This window comes from Pistacia vera, unplaced genomic scaffold (assembly GCF_008641045.1).
Source record: "Pistacia vera cultivar Batoury unplaced genomic scaffold, PisVer_v2 Contig287, whole genome shotgun sequence".
NCBI lineage: Eukaryota > Viridiplantae > Streptophyta > Magnoliopsida > Sapindales > Anacardiaceae > Pistacia > Pistacia vera.
The window spans coordinates 110,466-136,485 of NW_022196098.1; the positions used below are offsets into that span (position 1 = coordinate 110,466).

Sequence of the window (26,020 nt, forward strand, 5' to 3'; positions counted from 1 at the left end):
TTTAAAACCCGGTCTGGTCGGTTGAATCGGTTTAACTAGGACCTAGGGTTTTCACTGGGTCAGATTACCTGTTTCATTATTCACTAAAAACCGTAGAATTGGGATGATAACCAGCAAACAATTGAAGGTCAAGATGTTGGAGCTTTTGAAAAGAAAGTGTCAGCGAGTGCAATTGTGGCAATGGAGTTGATTTCTAGTGAGTAAATCGACCGAAAAAAAAAAAAAAAAAGGTGGCAAAGACAACTGGCTTTTGCCGGTGATTGGCGAGGCTAACGGGGGTGAGCTGAGGTGGGTTTTGGTCAGGAGGTTGAGGAGAGTATTTCGTGGTGATGGGGAGGGTTGTCAACATTGGCGTCAATGAGATCTCGCCTGGAATGTCAATGTCGACATTGGTGAGATCTTGTTGAAATCGAACTGATTTCAGCCAAGTATTGGCTAGATTTTATGGGGAATGGGTTTAAGAGATGGTTGAGATTGCATTTGATGTGTCGGCATTGCCAACTAGTCGACCACCGATTTGTATTTAGAGTGTGTTTGCTAAATTTCAAACCTATGAGAACTTAACTGTAATTTTTAGAAGTGTACTTGCTAAATTTAAAATTTTTATCACCCGATTTGACCGGTCAACCTGGGACTTGACTACTTTGTCGGGTTTCACCTCGAATTGGTTATTAAAACATTTCTTGAAAAAAGTTTTGATGGGCTCACCGGCTCAAATAACAATACTTAATTGTAATTTCCATTTGCCATTTGCACTCAGCCCAAATAAGACGGGCCTCTTTCATTTGGTTAAGTGTGTGACTTTAGTCTGTAATAAAGCCCATAGAGCTCATATATGAATATGAGAGAACTCCTTAGAAAGTACTGAAGAAGTAAAAATTTGGGGGATTTCAAGGTACAGATATGCATCGATTTCATTACTACTTAAAAAAGAAAATCCCTGTAATATCTCCAGTATACAAAGCTTGATCTGTCATTAATCTTTCTTTCAAACTATTTTCCTTCATTACAAAGCAAATAACATCTAGTTCCCCGTTTCCTTAATTGTATGGTAAAGTTTATTTGTACGTCATGCATAGACTATTAGTATTGACTACAACATGACAATATATTATATGTACTACAAAATCAGATGGGATCATTTTGATACTATGGTTTTCGTTTTATTTAATAATAAGGGTAAAGTTATAAATACGGGATTAAATAAATCTAGTTACATTTAACCATGTTTATAATTGAAGACGGGATTGTCGATCAAACGTCAGAATCGCTTAAAAATCTGAGTACTGCATGTATTCCTTTTCCTTTTGTTTCGGCCGACTTTCGTTTAATCAACGCAAAGCTGCTCCTAAAATACCAAATGAAGACCATAGTAGCTAATCCATCCCCTCCCCTCCAAAAGACTTTCATGGTTAACTCGCAATCAACATAGTAATTTCACTTCTCCTTCTTCATGATGTAAGCCGTAAGGTCCCCAATTCCATTGACTCGTGTTAACGCGGGACCGGCCAAACCCGCCACACGGTCTCCGTGTTGGTTCCCTTCTCAATGACAGACCGCCTAACATTTACGTCAACGATATCAAAACATGGAATGCGTCAATCCAACGTTATTCAGGATGTGTTTGTTTGACGGGTGAGACGTGTCTGAACCCTGTAATTCCCTCAGTCGTGAGATAGTACAACAGAAAGGAATTCTTATATATGCCGCCTTGTGCATCAGAGAAGAGCACAGTGTGAGCAATAGCCTAGCTAGCCATGTTCTTCAAACTCCCAATACTCTTGTCTCTCCTTGTCGTAATTTGTAGCTCAGTAGCGACGGATGATAATTTTGGTTTCATCTACAATGGGTTCCCATCCGCTAACCTGAGCCTCGATGGCATAGCGGAATTCACCAACAATGGAGTTCTGCAGCTTACCAACAAAACCAGAAACCAAAACGGACACGCCTTTTACCCTAACCCAATATCCTTCAAGAATTCATCAAATGGCCATGCTTTCTCTTTCTCTACCACTTTTGTTTTCGCTATCCACCCAAAATATTCGGAATTTTCCGGCCATGGTATGGCCTTCGTCATTGCACCCACTCGAGGGCTCCCACTTGCTCTTCCGAATCAGTACCTCGGCCTTTTTAATGAAAGGAACGACGGAAATTTTGGTAATCATGTTTTCGCTGTAGAAATCGATACGCAACTGAATGAAGAGTTTCTTGAAACCAATGATAACCATATAGGGATCGATATTAACGGTTTGAAGTCTGTGAAATCAGCTCCAGCTGGTTATTATGAAAATCAAACCGGTGACTTCAAGAAATTGACACTTACTAGACAGAAAATTCAAGTTTGGGTAGAATACAACGGTGAGGAAAAGCAAATTAAAGTCACTTTAGCTCCATTCAATAGCGGTAAGCCCATTTCCCCACTTATCTCTTTGTCAAGGGATCTTTCTACTATTTTTAACGAAAACATGTTTGTTGGCTTCTCGTCGGCCAACGGTAAGTTGTTAACATCTCATTATGTTTTGGGTTGGAGTTTCAAAATGAATGGTCAAGCGCAAGAACTCCTCCTCTCTAAACTACCTAAGCTTCCCCGAATAGGTCCTAAGAAGCGATCAATGCTTTTGACTATTGGATTGCCTTTTGTTGATGCTCGAATTTGGGCACCAACTAATCGATACGTGTGCAGTGTTAATTGGCCAAGAAACACACGTGATTGTAAGTCAAAAAGGAAGTAAATGCCAAGAGAAATTTTAAAGTGGTTCGGATGCTAAGGTAGCAAGTCCTACGTCTACTTATTTGTATTGATAGTGATAGTGTGGGTCAGGTCGCAACAGCGGACTGACTTGCAAGAGGTTTAGGAAAAAGTAAATGTGTTGTTTACAGGAGAGAGAGAGACTGATGTTTGTAAAAAATGGTCGAATCCCCTTAATGAAGGGGTCTTCCTCTTCTTATATCAAGCTGAAGCGTGTAATCATCATTAAATCCATAGGTTGGTGTGATTGTCAGGATATAATCCGGTTTTATGTCCCATCACCTTCTTCCCAAGCTGACTTCGCACGGTTTACTGCAGGGAAATGGACGCGTGGGAGCTCCATATCGTTTGGCAGGCCTGACGTGTGTTTGTTGTTCTGACGGGAGCAGGTCATTCTTCACGTGACCCTCCCACGTCAGTCCTTACTTTCCCAGACATAACAGAAGCCCCCTAGTTTGTAAGGTTTGGAGAGTCGAACCTTGGAAACTAACTCGTGCCGTGATAGGTTTTGGTCATTTCGACCTAAATGGAAGAAGCTCGGTGCAGAATCCTTTGCGAGCAAGACCTCGAGCCACCCTCGTCCAAACGACCTGATGACCATCATTCTAGCGACCTGGATTCGTCGGACGTTCCTTTCTATGCTGTGGAGAGATTCAATGAATCTGCATCCGCGCTGTCGGGCACTCTGCTCGCACTGTAATGTGTCAGGTGCATTAAATGCGTGGTGTGCTGACTCAACGTCGTGTTGACAGCTTTTGGGCTGCACAACGCATTTGAAACGTCAGCCCCTTTTATGGCATTTAATGCGATGTGGGGCGCATTAAATGCGGGTAGGAGAGAGAAGGTTGTCGCTTCGGTTCCAAGGGGTTGCGGCCGTCGGTTCGTTGCCCATATAAGAACTCACATTTTTCAGATGAGGTCACGAAAATCCCTTTTGCTTCGAGTGACAAGCCTTTGCAAACCAGAAACCATTCTTTTTCGATCGGCGCTTCTCAGACAACTGAAACGAGTATCGGCCTCGGTTATTCATCCCAGAAGGTAAGATTCTCTTTTTCCTCTCTTTTTTTTGCATTTGTTTGGTTGGTGGGCAACGGCATTGAGTCTCTCGGTGTTCCACCAGAGACGCACCACTGTTGTCGGACTCGAGCCGTGGGTGGCGGCTCAAGTTATTATTAGGGTTTTGGGAATTTGTCCCCTGCCGCCGCATGGGACAAAACACGAAGGCCTAAATGACCGTGTCTGTCGATGTTGCAGACTCGAATGGATCCGTCAACGTCCAGACCCGAGGAAGAAACCAGCTCGTCAACGCGGGAAGTTCCCGCGGACGCGTCCCTTGAAGTCTTCTCGGTTCCCACCCGAGAAGAATTTGATAGGATTAAAAGACAGTATAACGTCCGAGCAGAGGTGTTCCTCGACCACACCAGGTCGTCGCGACATCCTGCCGACGGTCTTGCTGCGATCTCCGAAGAGATCTTCAAGGGTGGGGGGATGATTCCCTTCCATCCTTTCATCAGGTCGGTCTTGGATCACTTCGGGATCGCACCGATGNGAATATCGAAAGCGAAATAAATGTAACGAGAGCTTTTAAAGTGGTTCGGATGCTAAGGTAGCAAGTCCTACATCCACTGATTTGTATTGATATGGTGGGTCAGGTCGCTAAAGCGGACTGACTTACAAATGATTGGAAAATAGATACCAAAGCTTGAGAGAGAGAGAGAGAGTTTTTTATGTAAAATTGTCGAATCCCCTTAATGAAGGGGTCTTCCTCTTCTTATACCCAGTTGAATGTGCGTAATCATCACTAAATCCTTGGGTTGGTGTGATTGTCAGGACCTAATCTGATTTTATGTCCCATTACCCATTTTTCAAGCCGATTTCACGCGATTTGGAGCATGTTAGCGGACACGTGGGAGCACCAGCGCGTTTGGCAGGCTTGACGTGCGCTTACCGTTCTGACGGGAGCAGGCCACGTTTCGTCACGCAACTCCATGTTAGCCTTTGATTTCTTAGTCATAACAGGAGCCCCCTAGTTTGTAAGGTTTGAGGGTCGAACCTTGGAAACTAAGTCATGCTACGGTTGGAGGTTTTGGTTGTTCTGACCTGAATAGAAGAAACTCGGGACACGACCTTCGGCGAACACGACCTCACACAGTTCTCGCCCAAACGACCTGACAATCGTCATTTTAACGACCTGGATTCGTCGGACGCTCTTTTACGTGCCTTGGAGAGATTCAAAGAACCTGCATCCACGCTGTCAGGCGCTCTGCACGCGCTGCAGTGTCTGCCAGAAGCATTAAATGCGTTGTGCTGACTCGGCATCGTTTCGACAACTTTTACTACACGACGCACTTGAAACGACGACTCCTATTACGGCATTTAATGTGACGTGGCGCGCATTAAATGCGGGGGGAGAGAGGAGGCTGTCGTTTCGGTTCCGAGAAGTGGTAACCGTCGATTCGCAATCCATATAAAAACTCACATTTTTCAGATGAGGTCACGAAAACCCCTTTTGCTTTGAGTGACAAGCCTTTGCAAACCAGAAATTATTCTTTTCCGATCGGCGCTTCTCAGGCAACTGAAACTAGTTTCGGCCTCGATTACGCATCCCAGAAGGTAAGATTCTCTTCTTCTTCTTTTTTTTGCATTTGTTTGGTTGGTGGGCAACGGCGTTGGGTCTCCTGGTGTTCCACCAGAGACGTGCCACTGTTGCCGGACTCGAGCCATAGGTGGCGGCTCGAGTTACTGTTAGGGTTTTAGGAATTTGTCCCCTGCCGCTGCACGGGACAAAACACGAAGGCCTAAATGACCGTGTCTGTCGATGTTGCAGACTCTGGAATGGATCCGTCAACGTCCAGACCCGAGGAAGCGGCCAGTTCGTCCTCGCGGGACGTTCCCGAGGACGCATCCCTTGATGTCTTCTCGGTTCTCACCCAAGAAGAGCTTAATAGGATAAAAAAGCAGTTTGACATCCGCGCGGAGGTGTTCCTAGACCATACCAGGTCGTCACAGCGCCCTGCTGACGGCCTTGCTGCGATTTCCGAGGAGATCTTCAAGGGTGGAGGGATGATTCCCTTCTATCCTTTCATCAGGTCGGTCCTGGATCACTTCGGGATCGCACTGATGCAACTCACACCAAACGCATATGTCATCGCCGTTGCGATGTACATCGCGTGCTGCGAAAGCGGCTTGGGAGAGCCAACGGCGGTGGAGCTCGGCATCACCTATTACCTTAAAAAGAGTAGGGACAAGGATTCATATTACTTGTCCCGACGACCTCCCATCGTCGAGGGGATACATAGCTATCCCAGCAACGCGGGGGCTTACGAGACGAAATTCTTCTTTTTCTGCTATGACGGCTACTGCCTCTTCCAGACACCAAGTAGGTTCTTCTTCGCTAGGTATATAACCTACTCGCATGCTTTATGATAATGACCTGTATTCTTTTGCAGTTAACAGAGCGACTAGCCAGGACTTACTTGACGATCCAGACAGGCTCGTATCTTTTGGAGTACTAGATGAGGAAAGTCGGGACGCGAGAAAGCTCGTGACAACCGCGAACTTGCGGAAGTACGGTTTTATCAGCAACAAAGCATCTTTAGAACCCTTGGAAGGTAAGTTACATTGATTTCCGTCCTGGCCGCGGAGCAGTTTTGTTTACTAACGCACTTGCATGCAAAAACTATGCCCCCAAAGGAATCCGAGCAGCCCCGCCGAGCACCGTTCATCTTCCCTCGATCAAGGAGTGAGAGAGTGGCCGAAGCTGCTCGTCCTATTCCTGCACAACCGGTGCGAACTGCTGCACCTTCGCAGCCCTCTGTGCATGAAGCGACCAGGCCAGAACAGGTCGCTCAGGCACCACCGGCACGCCCAAGGCGTAAGGCTCCGGCCTAAAGGTCGAAGAAGAGGAAACAGGTTCAGGCCAAAGAGTCTGAGACCGAATCCGAGGAGGAGCCCTTGAGGTCCCGTAGGGACTCAAGGAGGTCGGGCAAGGAACCTGCAAGTGAGGCGATCACCTCTGACAAGGCGAAGGACATACCAGTGCTGGACTCGCTGGGGAGCCTGCCAGAGTACTTGCAGCCTATAGTCTATTCTCTGCTCGAGTGCGGACTATCGAAGTCTTACGATGAGTTCGCTGACACGGGTGATGACCTGATGACCACGTCGTTCCAGCATCTAAGCAAGGTAAACGAGCTGTTCTTAAAAGTTTGTTCTGGTTCATTTCTAACCATTTTGTGCTCGCAGACTCTACATGCGATGAGGATGTCTATGGAGAGGACTCGGCTGGGAGCCGCGAAGGGGTCCAGCGACCTACAGGAGGAGGTCGCGAAGCTTAAGAAAAGCCTGGAGTCCGCCGAAGCTGAAAGAACACAAGCATTTGATGCGGCGAACAGGTATCTGAGCCAAAAGGATACTGCTTTACGAACGGTGGACTTCCAAAAGGCGGAGCTTGAGCGACGTGCGGAGGACGTGAACAAACTCCAAAGGACAACCGCCAGGCTCTCCAAAGTGGTCGGGGAGAAGGACCAGGAGATCCAGGCGACCTCTATATGGGCCCAGCGAGTTGAACAGGAAAGGGAGGCGTCCGAACAGGAGAAGCGAGCTCTTGAGGTTGAACTCCAGGAGAGTCGTGAAAGGATCGCTTCTCTAACTAAAGAAATGCGGAATCAGTCAGAGGAGCTGGAGGAAAAGGCCGCCGACTGGGCGATCGGGTCTATTTATTCCCTCTGATTAAGGAACCCAGATATGGACATTTCCGACCTCCCGGAGGGGTGGCGAGAGACTTTACGGATCATGGCTGAGAAGGACGATTAGGTAGCCGCGGCCGCCCAACGACCCGACCAGGCTAGGGGTTCTGGTTCGAAGGATCCCCCCGACCAGCCGTAGTGTAATGAGTCAACCCCATTGTAATTGGGTCTAACTTTTGTTTGTACATAAATGAAGATACACTTTCTTTTCAATTGCAGTTCGCTTTTTCATACATAAGTTCAATTTACAATTCAATTTGCATAAGCAATATTACATGCGAATTCTTACATGTGAACAGAATACATGCGAACTGTTTCCAGCGAACAAAATTAAGCTTTACATTAGAAATGAAATTAACATAAACTGATTGAGAGCTGAGTTCGGGATTACTGATAGTATGGCCGGAGGTGTTCGGCATTCCAAGCTCGGGGTACTTTGTAACCGTTTAGTCTTTTGAGATGGTAAGTCCCCGGTCTGATCACCTTGTCGACTCGGTACGGCCCTTCCCAGTTAGGTCCTAGTAACCCCCGCACTCGGCTCTCTGGTCCCAAGGAGAACTTCCTTTAGCACAAGGTCCCCGACCTGGAAGTCTCTTCGCTTGACATTTGAATCGAAAAACCTCTTTGCTAGCTGTTGGTAGGCTGCTATCCTTAGCGAAGCCTTGCTGCGATGCTCTTCAACGAGATCCAAACTTGCCCTCATAAGTGCTTTGTTTTCAACCTCATCGTACAAGTCTCTCCGAAGAGAATCAGTTCCCATTTCTACAGGGATCATCGCTTCGCAGCCATAGGCTAGCGAAAAAGGGGTCTTTGAGGTGGAAGTTCTTGGAGTTGTCCTGTACGCCCATAAGACTTCGGGGAGGTTGTCAGCCCAATTCCCCTTGGCTGCCCCAAGTTTGGCCTTTAGAGTGTGCTTGATGGTCTTGTTGACTGCTTCAACTTGGCCATTCGCTTGCGGTCTGGCGACTGAGTCAAATTTTTTATGGATGTCCAGCTCGTTGCAGAACTGTTTGAACTCCTCTTTTTCTAATTGCTTTCCATTATCCGAGATGAGGGTGTGAGGAATTTCGTAGCAGCACGCTATGCTCTTGAAAACGAAGTCTTTCAGCTTTCTGATCGTGATCGCGGCTAGTGGTTCGGATTCCACCCATTTCGTGAAATAGTCTACCGCGACCACGACATACTTGACCCCTCCCTTTCTGACTAGCAGGGGGCCGATAAGATCGATCCCCACCATGGAAAACGGCCAGGGGCTAGACATAGTTATCAGCTCGTGAGAGGGGGCTCGCGGAATGTTCGCGAACCGCTGGCACTTATCACATTTCTTGACAAAGTTGTGCGCATCTTCTTGAATCCGGGGCCAATAATATCCCTGACGAACAACCTTGTTCGCAAGAGATCGAGCAGCTGTGTGGTTACCGCAGATCCCTTCATGGATTTCCCTCATGATGTAGTCTGCTTCTTCACTAGTTACACATCGAAGGAGAGGGGCACTGAATCCTCTCCTGTACAGCTGGTCCCCGATGAGTGTGAAACGAGCAGAGCTTACTCGCAGGACCCTTGCCTCGACCTTGTCGCTTGGCAAGGTCCCATCCTTGAGGTACTGGATAATGGGAGTCATCCAGAAATCTGGTTGAGCCACATTTACGGCCTGTTCGGTCGAGCTGATAGTTGGAGCACTGACAAAACGAACAGGAATGTTGTCTGGAGCCTCTGAATCCAACGAGGAGGCTATCTTTGCCAAGGCGTCCGCTATAGAATTGTTCTCTCTGGGGATCTGAGCGATTTCAAAGTGCTTAAACGACCCCAGAGCGGTCTTAGCCTTTTTCAAGTAGCGGACCATGTTCTCTTCCTTGGCTTGGTATTCCCCTAGAATTTGGTTGACGACCAGCATAGAGTCGCTGTAAATGCTGATCGCGGTTGCACCCATTTCTTTAGCAAGTTGCAACCCGGCGAGCAGGGCTTCGGACTCGGCCTCATTATTGGTCGCTTTAAACCCGAACTGGAGAATACCATGAATTCGAGCCCCCTCGGGGCTCACAAGGAGAAGACCCGCACCGGCTCTTTTCCTGTTTGATGACCCGTCGACGTAGAGGTTCCAAGTCGACAGGTTCTGAATACTTTCTTGCACGGCTTCGCTAGGCTGTTGCTCGCTTGGGAGATAGGAAAATTCCGAGATGAAGTCGGCAACAGCCTGTCCTTTAATGGTCGACCTGGGCTTGTACTTTAGGTCGAACTAGCTCAATTCCATGGCCCATTTGAGCAATTTACCCAAGGCTTCTGGTTTCTGAAGGACCTGCCTGAGGGGGTAATTTGTCATTACATTGATTGTATGGGCATGGAAGTAAGGTTGCAGCTTTCTGGACGCGACCAGCAGAGCAAAAGCTAGTCGCTCCATTTTTGGATACCGCATCTTGGCATCTGATAGATGCTTACTTGCATAATATACTGGCCACTGAGCCTTTTCCTCTTCCCGTATTAAAGCTGCACTGACCGCGAACTGGGAGACGGACTGGTAGATAAGCAGGATTTCCTGTGGAAGAGGCTTAGAGAGGAGAGGTGGCTTCCCAAGGTGTTCTTTTATACTCTGGAATGCCTGCTCGCATTCGGGAGTCCATTCGAATTTCTTATTGGCCTTCAGAACATCGAAGAATGGTAAACAGCTGTTTGTTAGCCTTGATATGAAGCGACTAAGTGCCGCTACCCGCCCGTTCAGACTCATGACCTGCTTTTTGCTGGTTGGGCTTTCCATATCGAGCAGAGCTTGAATCTTCTTGGGGTTTATTTCTATGCCCCGCTGATTGACCATATATCCCAGGAACTTTCCTGACGATACCCCGAATGAACATTTGAGAGGGTTCAGCTTTATTCTGTAGAGTCGGAGTATGTCAAACATCTCTACGAGATGTGCAATATGTTCTGAGGCGACCTGGGATTTGACCAGCATGTCGTCCACGTAGACCTCCATTGTCCTCCCGATCTGGTCGGAGAACATTCGATTGACCAACCTCTGATAGGTCGCACCTGCATTCTTGAGGCCAAAGGGCATGACTTTGTAACAGTATAGCCCCCGGTCCGTAATGAAGGTCGTATGCTCCTCATCTGGTCTATACATCAGGATTTGATTGTATCCCGAGTATGCATCCATGAAACTTAACAGCTCGTGCCCCGAGGTGGCATCAACGAGCTGGTCGATTCTCGGCAAGGGGAAGCTATCTTTCGGGCAAGCTTTGTTGAGATCGCTGAAGTCTACGCAGGTCCGCCACTTGCCATTTGGCTTCTTTACCAGGACCGGGTTGGCAACTCAGGTCGGGTAGAGAGCCTCACGAATGGATCCATTTTGGAGAAGGTTCTCCACTTCTGATTTTAGTGCAGCATACCGCTCCGGATCCATCGCCCTTCTTTTTTGGCAAACTGGCTTGGCTTCACTGCTGACATTTAATGAATGGCAAATAATGTCCGGGCTGATCCCGACCATATCTGCGTGCGACTAGGCAAACACGTCAATGTTCTCCTTTAAGAAGCTTACCAGCTCGGAAGTGAGCTGTGGGTTGAGATAGCTTCCAATCTTTAACACTCGGCTCGGCTCTTTTGGATCGATCGAAACCTCGGACAGATCCTCAACCGAGCCGTTAGGGGAGATTTCTTGGATTCGCGGATCTATGTTATCCTCTGCTGGACCAGGCTGTGGCTCGATCCGGCTGATCGCCATAGCCTGGCGGGGCACACATCGTGAAATGCCCTTTCCCTTATCTGCCATCTGTACCACTTTTACATAGCACTCGCGAGATGCACTTTGCGATCCGCTTACTTCCCCGATCCCCGTTGGAGTGGGGAACTTCATCTTGAGGTGATAAATGGAAGTGACTACCCTGAAGGTTCTCAGCAGAGGTCGCCCCAAGATTCCATTAAAGGCCGATGGGCAGTCCACGACCAAAAATTCAGCAACCCTAGTCACCTCATCGTAGTCGCCGAGCGTGACTGGTAGCTGGATCGTTCCTTTGGGGATCAGGTGATCCCCTATAAAACCGTACAGAGGCATCGAGGCTGGCTTCATGTCGGCCTCGACTAGGTTCATTCTATCGAAAGCGGACTTGAACAGGATGTTCACAGCGCTTCCGTTGTCTACAAGCATTCTGCAGACATTATGACACCCTATCAGGGGTGTGATCACCAGAGCATCCTTATGAGGATGGTGCAAGCGAGCTGCCTCCTTCTCGCAGAAGGTGATCGGTTCCTCCTTTCTGGCTTTTTGAGGTCGCTGCGAAGTGTTCATTACCCTAATCGGGTCGTGATGCGCTTCGCGAGCATACCTTTCCTGCACTCCTCGCATGTTTCCCGTGAGGTGCAGACCTCCGAAGATTATGTTCACACTGCTGTACCTGCTGCGATCACGATGCTTTTTCTTTTGCTCCCCTTGGTTTTCTTTTGGGGAGTCATCAATGTACTCCTTGAAGTGCCCCTTCTTGATGAGCTCTTCGATAGCCTACTTTAGAGCTCGGCATTCATCAGTGAGATGCCCATTATCCTGATGGTAACGGTAGTATTTTTTGTTGTTTCTAGCTGTAGCAGGGGTTTTCATGGGTTCGGGCTCACCGAGCAAGCTGGCCTCCTCGGATTTGTGAGGATTGCAGATATGGACACGTTCAGCAGGGTGTATTGAGTCCTGTCATGGTCGCGACGAGAAACAGGAGCATAGGACTTTTTCTGCTCGTAACGGGGTTTCTTCCCTTTTCGCTGATCGTCAATGTCTCTGCGATCAGCTCTCCTATTATCTCCCCGACCAGACATACTGTTGGAAGTGCCGTGATCGCGATGGCGGATTGCCGCCAATGAATTCTCTATTCGGAGATACTTTTCTTCCAGGTTGTAGAATCTGGTGAGGGAAATATCGTCCTCAGCCTACAGTTCTTTCCATATGTTGGTTTGCGGTCGAACTCCAGCTATTATAAGTGTTCGGATGGACTCTTCTGGAGCGTGGGCCACCTTGTTGAGTTCCCTGTGGAAACGGTCAATGTAAGATTGCAGGGATTCATCTCTTTCTTGCCTTATGTTGCTGAGGTAGCTCAAAGGCATCGAAAACTTTCGATTGGCTTGGAAATGCCGCAGGAACGTCGTGCTCATCTGAGGCCACGAACTGATCAATCCCACCGGGAGCGACCTTAACCACCGCTTGGCGTGAGAAGTCAGCGTCACGGCCAAACAATGACATTTTGCAAGGTCCGAAACCTGGTGAAGCTCCATCAGGTGTTGAACTCATATAAGTGATCCTGCGGATCATAGTTCCCATCAAACGGCCGCATATCTGGCATTCTGAACCCTGGTGGAAGCGGAGCAGCTAGCACTTCGGGAGAAAAAGGGGATGCAGAGGCGACTTGTGCCTGTTCGTTTTGCTACTCCCTTAACCTGTCCAGAGCTCGCTATAGCTCCTCAATTTGTGGTAACGGAGCCAATTGGGGATTGCTTTCACCTGTGCGAGTCCGGCCTTCTCGATTACGGTTCAGGAAGGTCCGGAGGTCGGATTCCTCCTCGCCTCGGCCAACATTCCCGGTCGCACTCGACACACGCTGACTAAAGGCGTGTGAAGGCGGTGGATTGTGCGGGGCATTTTCACGACCCTCGCGGTGGTACGAACCGCCCCGCGACGTGTGGGGGCCACCCGCATGATAACGATCGGGGTCGTTCTGCTGGTGGTGATAGGAATCATCGCGCCTAGCATTTTCACTTAGGTTTGCCTGCGACGTGGCATGGGACAGCTCGGGATTTACTTTTTTGCAGAGTCTCAGCTTTGCCGATACCCTGCTCGGGGCACCTTTTGTGTTCGCTGGTCCTTGGGAGCCCGTAGGCTTACTTTTTGCCACTTGTTTACCCTTGCGCCTACGCGTTGCAGTGCTCGCGGCACGGGCTATTGCCGTTTGCTGCGCTTTTGCGCGACCTGCAGGCATCTTTGGCGATTGTACCGTGTCGGTTGTCATAGAAGACATGCCTTGGTCCAAACGGTCCAGCCTCTGGTTGACCGTCTGGAGAGTATTGTCGAACCTCTCCAGGTAGCTTCTGATGGCAGGGTCGAGTTGCGGAGCTGTCGGGATATCCCCCGCAGCATTTTGCGAAACTGGAGGTACGTTGGAAGGGGTATCCCTCTGGGCTAGAGGGACTCCTTCAGCACGCTGGTTGACTTGCTCAGGTTCAGATTGGTGGGCCATTTGTAGCTGTGGGACCAGTGGGTCGAAGATTCTCCTGATGAAGGGTAGACACTAAATCAGCCCTCCTTCTAGCGCCAAACTGTTGATGCTAGATTTCGGCACCAACTAATTGTCACGTGCGCAGCGTTGATTGGTCAAAAAGCACACGTGATAATGAATATCAAAAGCGAAATAAATGCAACGAGAGCTTTTAAAGTGGTTCGGATGCTAAGTTAGCAATTCGTACATCCACTGATTTGTATTGATATGGTGGATCAGGTCGCTAAAGCGGACTGACTTACAAATGATTGGAAAATAGATACCAAAGCTTGAGAGAGAGAGAGAGTTTTTTATGTAAAATTGTCGAATCCCCTTAATGAAGGGGTCATCCTCTTCTTATACCCAGTTGAATGTGCGTAATCATCACTAAATCCTTGGGTTTGTGTGATTGTCAGGACCTAATCTGATTTTACGTCCCATTACCCATTTTCCAAGCCGATTTCACGCGATTTGGAGCAGGTTAGCGGACACGTGGGAGCACCAGGGCGTTTGGCAGGCTTGACGTGCGCTTACCGTTCTGACGGGAGCAGGCCACGTTTCGTCACGCAACTCCACGTTAGCCTTTGATTTCTTAGTCGTAACAATTTTGATATTTTATTTTTTGTTATTAGCTGCCCAAATAACTCTAAAACACCGTCATTGTATCTTCAAACAAGAAGATTGTAATATATACACACCCTTTGTTTCTTCTTGATTCATCTTGTGTCATTATAACTCAAAAAATTCTTTTTTCAATCCCACCCATCCCACAATCTGTTTCTTTCATCTTTTGTAGACATCATCTCTTCAAAAAAATTAGTGAAGACTCCAACAAGTCCTTTTTCTTATTCGACTAAAGCAACAAATATAATTAAAAAAAAGGTTAAAAAAACTCTCAAATTAAGGGAGTTTTCAGTGATTAAATAAAAGAGTATAAATTTCGATGATCTTTAGCAAGGTTAATGGTATAACCAGTATGATGAATCTGAGAGAAGTTAATTTTGCATTTTGAAGCCTTTTGATGTTTAAGGGTTGTTGTAGGGTAATTATTCTTTGGTAATTATTCTTTATTAAGAGACGAATTTTGAATGTTCTAGTTTGATATCCGTCAAGCTAAACACCACCAATATTCTTCTATAGAGCTCTCAAGTCATCCCTTTACTTCTCATTCTTAGTATTTATCATCACCTCTTGAATGGTGAAAAACCAGTAGAAGAATTTGTGGATGAAAAACAGAAGAAAACTACTCCCAATCCAATTTACCAAACAGGGAGCACAAATGATGATTTATTAACTTCATGGTTGCGTGGATCGATGAAAGAAGATATTCTTAGCATGATTTTTTAAGAGGTCGACACTGTTGGAATTTGGTTATTTATAAAGTTAAAAGAAAATTTTGTGAATTATCTATGAAACAATGCCTACAATTTTAAAAGACAAGTTGCTTTCTAAATAATACAACCAAGAGACAAATTGTAATGAAACAATATAATGTTTCAAAATGCATTGTTTCATGAAACAATGCAATCAAAAGACAAATTGTTTTATTTGAATCAACATGTTTCATGAAACAATGCAATGTTTCCAAAGGTATTGTTTCATGAAACAATGCAATATTTCACACTCTATATAAGGACAAGAAGGATGTTCTTTTGACATAAGATACACATAAATTAAACAATCTTATCCTCCTCCTTTTTCTTTTCTATCTAAACTTGCCAAAAACCCAAAAAACATTCTGTTATTCATTAGGTGAATTTTCATTATAACTTGATGGAGATTCACAAAAGGCTTGTCATATCCCAGAAGCTATTTGCATTAGAAACTCACAAGCAATTCAAAGCTTGATGGAAATTCACAAAAGGTTTGTCATATCCCAAAAGCTATTTGCATTAGAAACCCACAAACAATTCAGAGAGGCAAATATTGGTTTTTGTAAAGCGTAATTTTACGTGTTACAGGTCTCTTCATTGGATTTCCCCAACAGACACTACCTATAAGCAGGGGCGGATCCAGCCCATTTTTGGGTGGGCCATGGCCCACTCTCAATGTTTTTTAAATATTAATATATATAATTTTTAGATTTTAGTCCACCCTAACAAAAATATTAATGGACAAAAATATTAATATGTAATTATTTTTTATTTTGGCCCACCCTAAAAAATTTTTCTGGATCCGCCACTGCCTATAAGGTCTTGACCTCTCTTGAACAACAACTTCTTCCCGTTACCATGGAGAAAGAAAGAAATCTAAAAAGCATGCTAATGGGAATTAAGAAAGGTTCTCGCTCGACTTACCTTAAAAAAAAAGGGTTCTCGCTCCGTAAATGACTACTTGAGAAAGTTCAAGTTTATTTGTGACAAACTTGTTGTGATCAAAAAGCTTATTTCGAATCTAGATACGGTCTTCGAATTTGGTCAGGGCCTAGGAAATGAGTATGTGGATTTTCGGACAGCCATGTTAACTAAGCCACCAGTCCCTTCATTTAGTCAATTTGGTTTGGCTTTACAAGAACATGAAACAAAACTTATCTTGAGCATGCACATGCCTTTTCTAGCCAACGAGGCTATGGACAAAACTGGCGTGGCAGAGGTAAAGCTCAATTTAACTCCCGCGAGAAATGCTTTACCCCGGTAAGACGTTACAATGTCCAGAACAATGGATAACTTGCTGGTAAAAAAAATCTAAATCAGCTTAAGAACAATGTGATTCATAAACAAAGACAAGAAATACTTAAGGACAACAATAACAACGTTCCAATGATAATGGTAAAATTGTTTGTCAAATTTGTTGTAAAATGAATCATATTGCCATTGATTACTGGTATAGGTTTGACAACTCATATCAGTTAGAGGAGTTTCCACAAGAACTTACAATCCTCTCATTGAATGACATCAATGATCCTTCATTCTATGTTGAGTCTGGAGCTACCTCGCATATGATCAATAATGCAGGTAAATTGTCTTTCATAAACCCATATAGAGGAAATGTTATGATCTATGTCGATGATGGAAATAGTTTGCATAGCTCTCACATTGGTGATGCACATGTTACCGCTGAGGAAGGAAACGTAAAATTAAATAATGTGCTTGTAGTTCCTACTTTGAAAAAGAACTTGTCGTCTGTTGGAAAATTCACATAAGATAATTCTTGCATTTTTTAGTTCACCTCTTTTGGGTTTTGTTGATACAGAAATCTGCACTAACTAGAGAATTCTGATCGACCTTGGCGGGATCGGAATGGATGTGCGCATGATTATGGATAATCTGCGATTGACATGTATTGAATACAATAAAGTAAATGACAATGATAATTTTTAAAGTGGTTCGACGAGGTAAACTCTTAAGCCTACGTCCATTGCTTTTTGTATTTGCTGTGAGAGTTTACAATGAGAATTATGTGAAAATTTTGTAACCCCTTTTCCATCATTTGAGGCGGTTTATATACAATGTTTGTACAAAGGAAATAGCGAAAATAAAGAGATTACAATTGATCTGAACAACAATTCTGACATTCTCACGATTGGGCGTTGTGATTGCGCAGAGATTGCTGTTGATCTAGTCATTCCCACAATATCTAGGATCTGAAGTTATCTGTGAATTGATTGAATGATCATTCGGGTTGTTTGCGACTAGCTTGTGCTGGGTCGAGCTATGTTGACGAGCTTATGCTGGGTTGGACAATTGGTGGAGTTGGAGTAATCTTGGGTCGAGCCACATCCTTGCAATAGCCCAAGCTTGGTGGAAAAATCACACACAACATCTACCCCCTAGTGTTCAATGCTCATTTCGAGCTTCAAAAACTATTGCTTGATTTGATACCAAGCTCGGCATTAATAACAAGTCTCCGGATGTAGGTTTGGTCGAGCTCCTAGGGTCAACCTCACGTCCGGTCGATGTGCTTCACACTTGTTTACTTCTTACGATACCTGTCAAACTCAGAATATGAAACGTTAGGGCAAATATGTAATTTCCATGCAGTCATGTCACATTAAATGTAGCAGCTTTTGTCAGTCACGTTTTGTCGTGCGTGGATGACTACAGCTGTCCACGCACAAAGTTGAGGCGACGTGTGGTGACGGTTATCAGTGCAATAGTCTGATGGTTTGTCGCCCCTCGCAGATGGATGACATGTGGCCACGTCTAATGGCTGAGATTGCTCGATGAATGAAGGGTCGAGATTCACTGTAGATCGACGGCTGTGATTAAACCCCGCCCTTTCGTCTTCCATGCAAACCACTATAAAAGGTGGCAAAGTCGTCAAAATGCTCATTCAGTCCATGAAAGTTTTTTGACGCCTTTGCTCACTTCACTCTTCTTCGTCATTATCACGGTGCTCTTTCCAGTGAGTTTCTGCACTTCTTTTATTCTGGTAAGATTCTTTTCCCTTTCTTTATCCGTTTTTCCAATTTTCACGGCAAAGGATGCCCATTGTCGTGGCCACTACTGTGGCCACATTGAATGCTCTAAGGCTTTAGTAGGATTTTTGAATGCGTCCTTGGTGGTCCTAGGTTTAAGAAGGGCTTAACGTAGTGGCAGCTGGAACCCCGGGTAGGTCGCATACGTTCGTTGTGTGGCGCAAGCTATCTTGGGTGCCTGAACTGAAAGCAAATGTGAGATGATCACTGAGTTTTTCAAGCTCTGACACATGTTTGCTTCTATTTCAAGTACCCAAAAGCGAGCTATAACCATGTCTTCTTCCAACAATCACACAATTGATCACATGTTTGATTCATCCGAGACCTCAGTAGTCCTTGGGGGTTCAACTCCCGAGGTCTCCGAGGAAATCATCACATGAAGCTCGAACCTTGACGCAGTTGGCTCTTCTGACCATGCCTCGATACAGTTGGCTCAATCCAGGCGGCCTCCAGTCCATAGGCTACGAAGAGAGCCACAGTCCTCGATTACCATTAGGGATCTAGAGCGCATAAGAGCGGTTTATGCGTCGTAGCTTAATTTGATGGTTCTGGGGGACTTTTCTTGAAAGAATCCCTTGTTCGTGGGTGGCGATCTCTAAGACCCTCCTAAGATGCGGGGTATCCATTCCCCCTCATCGTTTTATTGGCAATGTGCTGAAGCGGTTCAACATCGTTCCTCTCCAACTGTCCGCAAATTCGTTTATAATCATCATCGCTTTGTACATAGCGTATATGATCACAGAATTGGGCGAGCCATCCATCGAGGAGCTCGTCCATCTGTATAGGCCCAAGAAAGGGCAAGGTTAGACGTACTACCTTTCCAAGGCGAGGAAGGTACGTTTCAATAGCTAGTCGATGTCTCGAAGAAGGTCCTACACTAGGACTTGCAATTTTTCTTCTACGAAGCTCGGGAGACTGGCGCCTTCACTTCGGAAGCGAGTAAGACTTCGACTTTGCATGCATGTGAGGATCGCTTTTGATCTTTGTGTTCTAGCTAACTTAGTTGCTTTGTTTTGCAGTTAACGTCGAACATAACTATCTCCCTACCGCAAGCTTGCAAAGGCTCTAGCGTTTTAGCGACCTTCCCGATAGATAGCATAACATTAACGAGATCATTACACTCCGTCACCTGCAAGCATACGGCTTCTGTCAGGATGACGCCAGATTTCCTAAGATTTTTTAGAAAGGTTTAAGTTATTGTTTACTCGTACTTTTTTTCTGCGCGGATAAGTCGCTCACGATTTGTTACTTTTTTGCAGAGATGGGGACCGAGAAACTGAAAGGCCTTAAAAAAAGATGGTAGCTATAAGTGTATATTAGTGTATGTCCTAGAAACCATTCGTGTTGTCGGTTTCAGAGCATTTTGTCTCGTATCAATATATCATAAATAATAGAAGAAAAAGTTCTTCAATTCATATATATAAATTGCTTCCTTTATTCAGTCATGCATTTAAAATAAAGTATGTATGTGAATTGTCTAGATGATTCATTTAATCAGTAAATGAATCATCAAAAGGTTCCCTATGGAAGCAATATAATTTAGGCAACTATATTGCATAGTAGGCATATTGGATGCTTCCGAAAGATATCAAGAGTTGATATAAGTACGGATACGATGATAGTCATGTCACTAGGGCATTAGTATGGATTAGCGGTTGGTGAACTATTTTTCGAACGTGACCGAATAATGGCAAATCACTTGGAAAAGCATGTAGTCAATGATTTATTGGTTGGTTATATCAGTGCACGATGTAGTCCTTTGACTTGAGACATTGTGGTCTAATCTGATATGTATGCGTATGGTTCATACGGTGTATAAGTACGAGACTAGTCATGTTTCGTATGATAAAGCCTAATTGGTCATGCGTTGTTCATATGCGGAAACGAACGATGGTCAAGAAGGGATCCATTGACTCGGACGTATAAGATCAGGAGTACCACTGACTCCATCTGGATTCGAGTTCTTGGACAAACGTCAATAAATGTCAAAAATTAGAATCTCTGCTTAGAGTCGATTATTAGTCATACGAAAGCAAGTTCATGATGATAAGTTCTGGACATATTGGTCGACGATTCGGTAGAAGATCGAGTTTAGGATTTTCACATTCTATGAATCCGTACTCGATCAGGATATATCAAGGGAGGGACTTTACCTGCATGGTACATATGATCTAAAATGGGTTCAATGAAGAATTTCTTCATCGTGGTTTAGGGACTATGACACATTGCTAGATGTTTACCATAATCGTTGGGCCTCCGGACAGGTTTCTGGATTCATCCAGAACCGGCTCACGGCTAATCCACGGTGGACTTACATGGTCACACCAATAGCCTTGAGAAGTTAGAGAAGGATAAGAGAGAGAAATGATTATCCGAAGAGGGCTAGCACCTTCCAAGGGTAATGATAGGATTTCTATGGTAATAGTTACATAGAAAATTATTTGTGACATTTTAAGGGTTAAAATGGTCAAGCAATAATTAATTTTATTTAATTATTATATCTTAAAGCGTTAAGATAAATGAGATGAACTAGAATAACCTTTTAATAGTTAAAGGGCAAAAGGGTAAACTTATGGGTTGTTAATGTAAACTAGTTTAGTTTACATGGGCCCTTGAATAATATTGATTATTCAAAGCGTAAAATAATAAATACTTGGGCTCCTTTTAAAATAAGATTTTATTGGGGCATAGAAGTGAAAAACAACTAATTACAAAATGACCCATGTATATATAAATGCAAATGGTTGCATTTTAGGTTAAGGATTCATTTTGTTCAATCAAAAGAAAATCAATCTCTCTCTTGTAGGGTTCGACCACTCTCTCATTCTCTCAAGGTGGTGTTAAAGTATGGAGGATTCATCCTTTTGAATCTTGGCTTCATCAACCTTAGGCAAAGGAGAAGGTATAATGTTTTTAAGCTTTGCTTGAAATATTTTTTTTGAATCCTATTAATCCAACCCTTTCATGCTTTCAATCTACATTTTCCGCCACCTCTTCATGGTTTTCTTTCAAATGGTATCAAAGATTCAAAGCCCCATGCATGTTGGTTTTGAGCAAAAGTCATGTTATTCCATGTGTTCATATGTTCATCATACATGGTTGAGTTTGCATGTTAGTGCTTTGGTTCAAAAATGAGTTTTCCATCCCAACTCTTTACATGCATGTCTCGGCCACACCTAGATCAAAGGTACATGTTTATTTTTCATGTCATTATCATGTGTTTTGAATGATAGTAATGTTGATAATGAGCATGCCTTTTTATTGAATGAGTTGTTAGTTGGAATAAGCATGTTTGATGCATCTATGTGATTCGGCCATCTCCTTACTTTGTGAAAATATGTTTTTTCATCTTGCTCTAATATGATTGGATGTGTTGAAATGTGATTTAAAGCATGCTTGGATGATGGTTATTGGATGAGATGTATTGAGAACTACATGCATGTGTATGTAATGGTTTTCTTCTTTGTCATGTTTGGCCATGACTAGTTTTGCCATAAGAATTTGTCATCTCATTCATGCATTGATGAATAATGTTTTGGGAAATGTTGCATGATGATTTATTTAAAGAAATATTTATGCATGTTCATTTCCATGACTTTGATTAAACTGTTTATGCTTTGACATGCTAAAAGTGTTATCCTTTAATTTGATTAAAGTGTATTTTGTATGAAGAGTATGCAAATGTTGCAAGTGTTTAGTGGTGGAAAACGATGTTGGCATAAAGTTATGGATTATTAATTCATGTGATGAATTGTGATATTATGTACACATGATGATGGTAATTTTAATGAATGATATTTAATTTGATTAAATTATCATATAATGTATCATTGCATGACATAAATTGTTATATTTTTGAAATGTAATAATTTGGTTTTTTGAATAGTTTCAAAAAATTAATGATGCAAGATAATATGATTGTCTTTGAGAAGATAAATGTGTCATAAAAAATATTACTTTATTTAAAGTAATGTGTGTCATAGAATGATTACTCTTGGAGTAATAAAACCCATTTATCTATGCTATGCATGACTTTTATGAAAAGTATTGAAATGATGTTAATAATTAAATAATAAAATCATTATTATATCTTTGGGTGGAATATGACAAAATTGTTTGTGTAATGATTCCCTTGAAATATGTAATTGTTGCATGCCTCAAAGTTATGATTAAATTACCACATGTATATATATATATAAAATATATGAGATATATATATTAGTGAATATATATATAAATTGTATATATCCATGCCTTTGAATAATTGTTTATTATATTTGGTATGAATGTTTAATATTTATTTATGTGATAGATGAATATTAGATTAGAGGGTTAATCATGGGCGCCATTTAGTTTTCAAAATATTCAAAAGTGTTTGTAATATTCTTTCATTAAATGGCTTGTAATAATTAAATTTTATTTATTTATTTTAATCGGGCCTGCGTGCCTAAGATCCATCTTGTAATTGAATCGGCTGGACAGGAACCCAAAGAGCATTAGGATGACGATCCAATCGAAGATATAGAATTAGGGTAAATAGTTTACCTTTAGAATGTATTTTCGAAAAGCCCCATGGTCAACCCACATGCTCTAATTTATGCAAATGTGTGATATGTATGGATAGTTAGTTAAACATGGCATGTTAAAAATTAATTAACTAAGGTTAAACCTAAATCTCCCCAATTAAAATTATTAAATCCAAGTCTCCCATTGTGGGATAACTAAATTCTTTAATATAAATTCTAATACCCCAAGATTTCTATTATGTGAGGGATATGATCTTTATATCATAGAATTAAGTTGATCTTGTTATTAGATGGATATTTTCACCTTGACCAAGATTTCTATTATGTGAGGACATGATGAAAATGTCATCCTAAGAAAGCACAATGGTTCGGATTTAACTAGCCTAGGGTACCAAGTGTTCTATTATGTGAGGTATCCGAAGCTAGGACAAGGAATATGAATCAATTCTTATATAGTGATATAAAAGGAAAATAGTTTCCTATTTATTATACTTAATTAACCAAGAATTCTATTATGTGAGGTTAATTGAATTTTATAAGAAATTGATTCCCCACTAAGAAATTTAATCCAACGAAAATTTTTTGATCCTATTTAAGGGAGTGTAGGACTCGAATAAAATAGTGGGAGCTAATTTGATTATGCAATAAAAGGTTTAAAAGATTACAAGACACTAATAAAATTACTTTTCTTTGCAGTTTCATCTTTGTGATATATAATAAAAAATGGCCAAGAATGTTCTCCTAAAGATACTATATAATAACATGTTAACCGGACCCAATCTTAAGGATTGGTTAAGAAATCTTATAATCGTTCTAGATTTCGAAAGGATTGTTTATGTCCTGGAAGTACCTTTTCCACTTGATATTGGACCGGATGCTCCACAAACTGAGCTTGATGCTTTTGAAAAGTGGAGAAAGGATAGTAGGAGGGCTAGAAATTACATGCTAGCCTCATTGAATAGAGAACTTCAAACTAAGCATGAAAAGGTTTCGAATGCTTATGATATCCTCATAGCTCTACAAGAGTTGTACAGCGAAAATCCAAGAGTGGTTGAGTATGAGTTATGTGCATCCCTCTTTAGTATGAAGTTAAGGGAAGGGGTACCTCCAGATGATCATACTATTAAGATGATCAATGGATTAGGTCGACTGGATGGATATGGATTGGTCATCCAGACCACCTCAAAGTAAATTTGATTCTACAATCCCTTCCTTCAAGTTATAAACCGTTTATAAGTAACTACAATCTCAATAGGATTAAGCAAAACCTCTCTAAATTGCTAAATGAGCTTCTAGAATTTCACAGGCAGAATGTGAAAGGGAAAGGACATGAGGATGTCTTTGCTGCCTCCACCAGCAAGGCCAATAAAAGGCCCCAAAAGCAACAAAAGAAAGATCTAAAATTTGGACCCAAGAATAAGAGCTTCAAGAAGCTAGCGATGAAGGCAGAGAAGGCCAATGCAAAGGGAAAATGTTTCCACTGTGGAGAAGATGGACACTAGAAGAGGAACTGTCCTCAATACCTAAATAATTTGAGGAAAGGCAAATGAAAAGCAGGTACGAACCAACGTCTTATGATTGAATATGAATTAACTGTTAATTCAGATAGTCATTCCTGGATATTAGATTTAGCAACAACATCTCATGTTTGTATGTCTTTGTAGGTACTTCAGAATAGTTCTGAGGTGACAAAGGACGAGATCATTTTGATGACGGCAAATGGGGCACGAGTTGCAGCCGAGGCCATGGGGGCTTGCCCAATAAGACTACCTTCAGGGCATGTTTTGAATTTATTTAAAGATTGTACTTTGAAAAAGTCACTAGAAACATCATTTCTATTTTTACTTTGTGTAAAGCAGGTTACTATGTACTGTTTAATGGAAATGAATGCTCAATACATTTTGGAAATGTTTTAGTTGGTAAAGTTGTGAATACAAATGGTTTGTATGTCTTAGAACTAAATGACTATGCTTCAATCAATACCATTTCTAATAAAAGAACTTGATCTGAATCAAATCCTAAAATTCTATGGCGTCATAGATTGTGTCATATAGGAGAGAAAAGATTAGTATAGCTTAGAGAAAGTGGGATCGTAAACTCATTTGGTTCTGAACCTTATCCAACTTGTGAATCATGTCTCCAAGGAAAGATGACCAAGTCTCCCTTTAAGAGTAAAGGAGAGCGAGCTAAATAACTATTAGGACTCATACATACAGATGTGTGTGGACTATTCAGTACTTTAGCCAGGGGAGGATTTGAATACTTCATTACCTTTACAGATGATATGTCACGATATGAGTATTTGTATTTAATGAAATATAAATCTGAATCCTTTGAAAAATTCAGAGAATTCAAGAATGAAGTAGAAAATCAAACTGGAAAGAGTATTAAAATACTACGATCAGATCATGGGGGTGAATACTTGAGTACATAGTTTTAGGAGTTCTTAAAAGAAAATGGGATCATCTCACAATTGACTCCTCCCTATACACCCCAGCTTAATGGAGTGTCTGAAAGGAGAAATCGTACCCTATTGGATATGGTACGATCGATGGTAAGTTTTACAGACTTACCAATGTCTCTGTGGTGGTACGCTCTCTAAACCGTTGTGCACATCCTTAATAGGGTCCCGTCTAAAACTGTCTAGAAAATATCGTATGAGATATGGTATGGAAAACGTCCAAGTCTGAATTATATGAAGATTTGGGGCTGTCCAGCTTATGTTAAATTAGTTAAATTTGATATGCTATATGTTAAATATGAGAAAGGTTGGTTCATTGGATATCCTAAAGATAGTTTAGGATAATACTTTTACTTCCAAGTGATCAAAGAGTTTGGATCAGTAGAAATGCGCGCTTCCTTGAGAATGAGTTCTTAGAGGAAGGCAGTGTTGGAAGAAACATTGAACTCAAGGAAGAGTTTGAAGAGCCAAGAACCGAGATTGCTGAAGCTGGAACGTCCACTCAGCAAGCCTTAGTATTAGATACTATGGTTCCAGTGCAAAAGTCTCCTAGAATATCAAAATCTCCAGAAAGATATGGGTTCCTACATAAGCAAGATTTTGAATCTTACTTAGTGGGATTAGATGATCATGGTGATGATCCTAGAAGCTACGAAGAAGTAATACTAGATAGAGATTCAGGAAAATGGCTGGAAGCGATGGATTCTAAGATAGAATCAATGCATGTCAATCAAGTATGGCCACTTGTGGATCCACTAGAGGGAATAGTTCGTATTGGTTGCAAATGGGTCTACAAGAGAAAAGTTGGCAAGGATGGGGAGGTAGAGACCTTCAAAGCTCGACTGGTGGCAAAAGATTATACTCAGAAACAAGGATTAGATTATGAGGAAACCTTCTCACC

At 42.8% G+C, this 26,020-nt stretch overlaps 1 protein-coding gene across 1 annotated transcript; it reads left to right on the top strand.

The window, feature by feature from the left end:
* The first annotated feature begins 1,757 nt into the window (after positions 1-1,757).
* LOC116134380 (L-type lectin-domain containing receptor kinase IV.1-like) lies at positions 1,758-2,732 on the top strand. Its single transcript, XM_031420053.1, has one exon. It carries the CDS (start codon positions 1,758-1,760, stop codon positions 2,730-2,732), a length of 975 nt encoding a protein of 324 aa, XP_031275913.1.
* The last annotated feature ends 23,288 nt before the right edge of the window (positions 2,733-26,020 follow it).